The following is a 7,952-nucleotide window of genomic DNA, read 5'->3' as shown; positions in this document are numbered from 1 at the left end:
TGTATTAAGTGCCTTTATTGCAGCTGATGCCTACAGAGAACTGCTCTCCTGCATCTGTGTGCTCTGGTTGCAGCAAAGGCTGATCTCAGGGTGAAGTACTTCGTAAGTGCAAAACAAAAGGGTTTTGCTGTTTAAGGGATCTTTTTGCATGCCAGAAACCAGGGTAAAATTTTGAAAGGTGTGTAATGAAACCCTGCAGTGGTTTAGTTCGGAGAGGTGAACAGGTCAAAAACTGCCTTACCAAAGCAAAGCTCTCTGGAGTACAGAGAAATGGAGTGGGCCCTGGCTGGTGACTAGTAACCATTCATTTGCTACTTCTGTAGCAAAAGAATGTGAACTCAACACAAGACATAACACAAGCCAAGAGTGCATGGCAGATGGAAAAACTTCAAAGGGGTCTATAGTCTCTAGAACGAAGGATAGCACCTGTGTAAATTGAGTGCTGCCTGTAGAATGGTAAGGAAATGGTTACATACTGAGGGAGGTTTGGAGTAGAGCAGAGAGAGGTCAGGTAGGGTTTTGGGACTGAAGTAATTTCTGAATACTTGTAACAAGCTTGTAACTAGCTAGAAGCCTGGTTGAACTGCAAAATACCGTAATATTGTAAGTGAAGAGATTCCACAAGCACTCCCTGCAACGGAGTTCCCCCTCTCTTTGGACTGCCAAAGTTACTACCCTGAGTTTCCTGGACTGACAGTGGAGATGAGCCGTCTGCTCACCTGGCAATATAGACTCCTGCTGCTGTTGGTGGGGATTGTGTCCACAGCTGTATCAGCTGTAAAGAATGACAACACTGACAACTTCTGTATCGTTAGTCTGATATTAGTGACAGGAATTGCGCACTAGTGATTGTATTTCAGTTTGCAAATACTGTCCTATTAGTCTTTTTCAGGAACCTTATAGGATAAGCAAAGCAATGCATTTAAAACTAATTGAAACTCTTTTTCTTCTGTAGCTTGTAGAGCGTGAGCCCCTTGTGTGTCACCTAGACCTACTGGAACAGCTTCCTGATGGCCCAGAAGAGCTTCCTGATGAATTTTTTGAAGTCACAGTGGATGATGTACGGAAACGTTTGGCACAGCTGCAGAGTGAGAGGCAAGTTCCCTTTCTGCTGTGAGTGAGATTTGCTGTGTTCTGTTGTTGAGCAGAGTGACAGTGATCAAGAGAGCTTGTTGCATTTTTGGCCAGTAAGAAACACCTTATATTTTAAGTAACAGAATTAACCTGTTATTAGACACACACACACACACACACACACACATATACACACACGTAGAAATTATAGGAAGCTGACTAACAATGTACTGCCCTGTTCAAGTAGCTTGGTTTCAAATATTCATGATTTTACTTTATTGAACTTCAGTTCAATAAAAACCCAGATGAAGATAAACTGGCCTTCCTGTCACAGCAGCATTTTGCTATCTGTATGTTCCTTAAAGAAATGAATTTCATTAATGTATTTAGTTTCAAGTGGGTCAAAGCATTCCTTTAGACATTACAATAACTCTCCAAGACTGTGGAACAGTCTCCTTTATGCTATAGCCAAGTCCAAGTTGAACTTTTTACTTGGAGTTGATTTTTTTTTCCACAGGCCACTGAGTACACAGAAAATGGCCTGAAAATGCTCTGCTGCTTGTGGATCTGGAGTATTTAGTGGTGCAAATGTAGAGTCATTTGGTTGGGGATTACTGGAATACAGGCCCCCCAAAAAAGACACAGTTTCCAAATTTGCTGATGCTTTTCCCCTTACAGCCAGGGATAAAAATAAAGGCAAGTTACACATTAGTTACTTGGATACAAAGAAAAGGTGCTAAAGCTGAACATGGGATCTGTGGGGTCTAAGCTAGTTTCTTTACTTACAGGAAAATGTGTAAGTATTTTCTTACGTTTACTGTTTCATCTTAAATACAAGTAAACTTTCATTTTGTACCCATTCTTCCTTTTAATAGCAGTCTAAAATGTCAGTTCTTGAATGATCTGAAACTTTTCATTTTAATTTTGTTTTCCTGTTGCTAATTAATACTTACTAATTTTTTGTGCCAGCATTGTTTTTCAAGCTCAGTAGCTCTTCTGCCTCTGTGGAGTAATCATGTCCAAACTTAGTCTCTACTTTATTGGATTAATAAGTCTATCTCTTCTTGAGTAGTTTAAGCAGACCTTCTCCTCCTTTTCTTAGGATCTTTTCTTGCGTCTGCTGTCGTGAGCTTACTTCTAAACTTGTACAATAAAAGTAATTTTATATAGTATTGTTGCTGATGTTCAGTAGTTTCAGGAGGTGGGGAAGATGCTGTTGTACATGCATGGACCAGTTGAGCAGTTCTCATCAGCCCTGCTTGGGCCTTCTGCTATCTTAATAAAGTAAAAATATATCGTAAAACTACAGACAACTTGCCTTCTTCCCATGTCTGTAGGAAATGCCTGGAAGAAGCTCCACTGATGACAAAGTCTTTGAAGGAGTCCCAGCTGAAGGAGAAGTTGAAGCGTTACCCAAAGGTAATATTTGTTCATTTTCCAATCCCTCTGGCTAGTCCAGACTTGGGGATTGAGTAACTTGAGATTCAGTTGTGATCAACAGGCTCGTAAGCTACTTATAGGAAGATTTTTCAAATTCCCATCCCTATTAATTGTCTGTGGGACTTGAATAACAGTTGTGCCATGTGAAAACAGCTGTACTGTAGTGTGGTTGAGTGACAGGCAGTATAGTTGCTTCTGTTCTGTTCCAGATGTCTCAAAACCTTTCTGTTGTGCACACATCAGTCTGTATGACTGAGCCTTCCTACCTGCCTCTCTGTAGACATTTTGTTAGAATCCCATTGAAAGTTGAACGATCAGATGTTACAAGTTGGATTTATTTTACTCTGTAAATATGATCCTTGTGCAGTTCTCAAGTTAAGTGCTTTCTGACCGAGCTGGAAATACAAAGGTCAGAGGTATGTCAGGCAGATTCCTACTGCTCTGGACAGTTTAGGATGCCAGTAAACTGTCTCCACCTGTCCATGAGGGACTGTCTTTGTCGTTTGTGCATCATTTAGCACAGGGAGCTCCTGCTCTCTGAGCAAGTGCTGCTGCATTTTACATCATAGTGCTTTGACAGATGAGCTCTTTTGCCCCTTTTGAAAGCCAGACAGCCCTTATTCCGTGAGAAGCTGCATAGCACTGTTAGCCAGGTTGCTTTTCTATCCCTGTAAACACCTCGGATCTCCCCATTAAAAAAAAAAACAACAAAAAACCAACTTGCAGATTCTAAGCCAGGGATAGGTGTTACACAGCAGTGATAAACCACTGGCTTAATGTGCTTTGTATCTGTTTTAGGTGGTGTTGAGAGTTCATTTTCCAGACCGCCATGTTCTGCAGGGGGTCTTTCATCCCACTGAAACTGGTAAGACTGATCACCCCCTCAGCCTGTGCAGCTGTAACTCATGGCTCCCACCATGATGAGAGAGTGTGTCTGAACAGGTCTTTCTGCTGCCTGGGAAAGTAAAGCTGCTCTGAAAAGACAGCAGTAGGTAGTTACACTGTCCTTGTAGGGCCCCTGAATGGACTAAGAAGGGAGTCTGGGCTAATTAAATTAGCTAAGGGCTACTTGGTGGAGGTGGCAAAATACTTGTCCTCAGGAAGCTGTCCCACTTGCTGTCCCCTAGTTTGTGTCTAAATGATGTGTTACTGGGATGCATTTGGACACTTCCTCTGTGTTAATGCTTAAAACGTTTTTGGGGGGAAAACACCACCCCCTTCCCCGATACAAAACAAATGCCAAAAAGTAGGAAGGAGAAAAAAAACTTTACCAACTGTACTAAGAGAGGATGTACCTTTCTGGCTCTGGCTGTTCACAAAAGGCAATCAGACCATGTACCAAGTGGCTCTTACTGTTAGTACTGGAGATCCTCTTATTCTCAGCTGTCAGCCATGTCTACCTGCACAAACTTTTTGATAGTTTTATAGGCATCCTTAGATTTTTCCAAGGGACCAGTATGTCTAAGTGGTTTGTTTTGTTTGTTTGTTTTGTCTACAAGAAATTTGTAATAGCAACTGTGTACTTTTGAGGAAAAGGCAATCTCCATACCTTGTAGAGGGCAGTTCTGCTGTTACAAGTTAGCCTTCTTGCCCAACATTTGAAGAACCAAATTTAATTCCGCAAACCTTTCTCTTCTTTTTCCGCAGTTGGCATTTTGAGAGACTTTGTAAGAAGCCACCTTGCTGATGCAGAAGTGCCATTTTACTTGTGTGAGTGCTGTTGGTAATATCTGGCCTTAATTTACAAAGCCTATTTCTAGCTGTGGTATGTTGGTGCCTGAGATACGACCTGGGAAGGAGTGCTTTCCCTAAACACGGCTTCACAGTGCAAAGAAGGCGTAACCTGCTTCCTTAGCCATGTTATGCTTCTGCCTAAGAAGCAGCCTCTGTGGGCATATATGAATTGTGTCATCCCTTCAGAGGGCAGGGATCCCTCCCATACCTGTATTTGCTGTTCTGGTTGCTAGGTGGTCCTGTTTTATAACTTGTTTTTTAACTTCAGTTGTTGCACCTCCCAGAACCGTCTTGAACGATGAAAGTCTGACACTGTTTGAGGTAAGGACTCACACATGGGCTCTGATTCTCTCTGGTTTGTTCTTCCCTTAACCCTGCCTCAGACTTCAGTTAACTTTTAAAAGAAGCTGTGTAATGCTGTGATCCCTGTAGGCTTCTGCTCAGCCCAGCCAAGGCTAGTGGAACCAGGTGTTTTGGAGCACAAGCTCTTCACCAGAAGAGGTCCACCTTGTGCAGCAATAGGCAGAGGCACACTGGGGGCAAGGGTGGGGATTCACATTGTTTGGTACACTCTCCGTGCCCTACAGAGTTGGAACTGTATTTAACCTGGAATGTTATTGCGAGAGCTGAGCTGAGGTGAGTGTGCTTTATCTGTAGCTGGGCTTGGATAGTAAGAGAGATGAGACTTGATGTGGACAGGGAACTGTTTTCAATTTCTACAGTGGGAGCTAGAGGCCGTATTAGACAAAAATTGGACCTTTTTGAAATCAGTATGTGAGAGTCGATGTATATTGAGGAATATACATTCTCTTTGTGTAATTTTTCTCTGAAAATACTGAAATACAGGTTTTCAAATTCAGATTCCTGGAGATTTTTTTGCAAGTGACAGGTAATGTGATCTTGAAGTCCCTGGCCAGAGATTATTGGCTGTGTAGATCGCACATGTGTTACGAGTGATCGAGTCACTTTGCCCCAAACTCACACTGTTTAAAATGTTCTGTCATTCAGAACTGCATGGACCATTCCAGACTGATGCGCCGGAGATCCTTCAGAGTAAAGGCTCACACAGTGGCAGTGAGAATTCTTGTTTGATGCCTCTGAGGGAGCAGAAGGGCTGGGGTGGGGAGAGGGAGGGACTTTTCAGGCAGCATGGTGAAGCAGTAGGGATTAGCATGCCTCTGAAGTTGTTTGCAATGGAGTTTTCCAAGTTCCACAACTTCCTGACCAGGCCATGTGGAAGAAATACACGTGCAGCTGCTTTTAGATGATTGAATGTTCAGACCTGTATCTGCCTCCTGTTCGTCCAGCCTCTGATGCTGGTTCTGGTTTCCCTTGTTAACTTTGGTCTGTCTTCTAAAATGTTTGAAATCCTCCGCTTACCTCTGTTTACCCCTTGCCTGCCTCCCCCGCCCTGCAGTACTGTTCTTTTATTTTCTCTTTCTCAGTGCACATCTCGTGTTTCTCTGGATGTCTCCTGAAACATGACCTTTTCAGTAAAACACCACAGGAATAATTGCATCTCATTGTCTTTGAAATAAGAAACCTTATGGCAAGAATTTAGTTTAATTTACCGCGTTAAAGCCTTTGTTCTGTACCTGGCACCGTTACTGGTGCTTGTATGTGTGGCAATTTCCCGGTTTCCTAGTTGTGACATTTACTGTGAAATTCATTCCTCGTGGCAGCTTCCTGAAACATAAAATCATGTTAAAATCTTGCTCTTTAAAGACTTGGAGGTGCCTTACAGCCCAGTCTTAGGGACTTCATTAGAAAGCACAGCTTTGTGAAGAACCTGGTCGATTTTGGTGTCGAAAACCTCCAGTCTGCAGTGGCTTTCCTTGGACTGCAGTGCTTGGTGTGGCGCATGGCAAAGGTGCAAAGCCTTGACATTGATACAGAACTGGGACTGTTCAAGATGGTGTGCTTGAAAGCTGAAAATTCTTTGCAAATGGACTGTTTTAAGGAAGGGATTTTTTCTCATTTCTCATATCCTCTGTCACCACGAAGGAGGAATAACGTCTAACTAAGATAAAGGGTGTCAAATCCAAACTTGACTTAAGATACATTTTTATTCATGCCACATGTAATCACACCACAGTCAAATTAAACTAGGGGTTATGTTGAAAATTTGGGTATAATTGAAGTGAAATGGAGTTTTAAACACAATCTTAACTATACAGAACCAGTACAATTGCAAAATGTGGAAAGCAAGTAAAATGTCACACTTAGAATATTTTTTAGGGATTGTAACATGATATTATGAAGAGATTATTATCACATTAGTTAACAATTAAATGACTTTGCATTTTTGGCTTACCCAGCTGGCTCAACATAGGTGAATGTGACGATGTGCAGGGAAAATAATTTGAGCTTCATACGCAGCTCAGTGAGCTCTTGTGTTGATCATTATGGCTTTGGAGCAAAGTCTTAAGGTGATGAAATTATCAGCTCATTACTGATGAATGAATAGCAGTCAAATCCAAAATGACCTCCTTCCCAAAAGCAAAGTATTCAGAACAAAATAGAGAACATCTGTGTATGGACCAGGGTTTATGTGAATAACATGCAGATCTGGTCTCACATCTTCAAAAGGAACTGGTTAAAGTGCAGAGAAGGGGAATGAGGTTCATCAGAGGTCCGCAATGTCTCCTGTCCAGAGAAAGACTGAGTAGGTTAGGACTTGCCAGTCTGTAAAAGATGTGACTGGAAAAGGAATAATGTGCCAAGGAGAAGCTGGAATGCCTTCAGTTCTTGTTCTCAAGTATGAGTGAGTGGCATCAAGAGAAGCAAGTAGGAGCTAGAATAGATGGAAGAAGGTAGCTGTTCGTGTGTCAGAAAACTGAGGTGTAGAATTCCTTGTCACAGGGTGCTATATATTAAAAGCATATACTGATTTGAGAGAAATTTGGACAAGTTCAAGGAAGATATTTAGTAAGTGTGTCTTAATATATAGGAGCCTCCTCAGGAAGCTTCTAAACTGAAAATCGTTGCTAGCTAATCACTTATAAGCAAGGATACTCCTCTCTGTTCATCTGGTTTTTGTTCACTGTTAGGATACTGGCTGGATTGAATGGACTTCTGCTCTGCCTATGGTTTTTCTGTCCTTGGGAGAGCTGTGTTTAATGCCAGTGGCTGTGTAGCCTATGTCCCTTGCTTGGGGCCCTTCAGCCCTTTCAGGTCATGGTCTGTTATGGCAGGAATGATTCTGTGTGTTTATAAATATTTTATTTGGATGAAGCATCAAACAGGAAGAAAACGATTCCTGCAGAGAACTTGTCATACTGTTCTGGTTACCTGAACTGCTGTCAAAGACCACAGAGCTCTGACCTGTGTGGATGGTGCCTTATCCCAGTTTGGGCTGGCTGATGCTGGGAGAAACTTTGCTGCCGTTAACCAGTGTAAATCCTTATTCCTCTTTAACTTTCACCATGTTAGTGCAGGCCCTGTGCCATAATTTTCCTGCTTGGGTAAGTTTTCCCTTTGGCTGGGGTCCGGGTGCCTGGAAGAAAGGGGCTGAAGAACCTTTCTTCTCTGGACAGAAACAGGTGTGGAAATCACTCCAGCTGTTGTGTCCATGCCCACTGTGTCATTGTTGGATGCCCTGTTTAGAGTCAGAGGCGTCTGTTCCCAGTGAGGCTGCACTGCCTGAGCCTCGGGGCTCTCAGTAAAAATAACCCTGGCCTAGAGCAGGGATGGAAGAGGTAATG

The 7,952-nt window shown here is 42.5% G+C and overlaps 1 protein-coding gene across 2 annotated transcripts in view; it reads left to right on the top strand.

Annotated features, from left to right (window-relative positions):
• ASPSCR1 (ASPSCR1, UBX domain containing tether for SLC2A4) overlaps positions 1–7,952 on the top strand; it is a 36,676-nt gene that overhangs the window by 16,571 nt on the left and 12,153 nt on the right. For both annotated transcript variants that reach the window (XM_008630856.2, XM_017729846.1), the window contains exons 6-10: positions 956–1,095; positions 2,412–2,493; positions 3,313–3,379; positions 4,162–4,224; positions 4,517–4,569. In XM_008630856.2, coding sequence (XP_008629078.1) covers positions 956–1,095; positions 2,412–2,493; positions 3,313–3,379; positions 4,162–4,224; positions 4,517–4,569 — 405 coding nt within the window. The remainder of the gene's footprint in view (positions 1–955; positions 1,096–2,411; positions 2,494–3,312; positions 3,380–4,161; positions 4,225–4,516; positions 4,570–7,952) is intronic.

The sequence above is a fragment of the Corvus brachyrhynchos genome, unplaced genomic scaffold, assembly GCF_000691975.1.
Source record: "Corvus brachyrhynchos isolate BGI_N302 unplaced genomic scaffold, ASM69197v1 scaffold340, whole genome shotgun sequence".
NCBI classification, from domain to species: domain Eukaryota; kingdom Metazoa; phylum Chordata; class Aves; order Passeriformes; family Corvidae; genus Corvus; species Corvus brachyrhynchos.
Note: the sequence above shows the minus strand (reverse complement) of the source record. Positions and strands in the feature narration are given on the sequence as shown.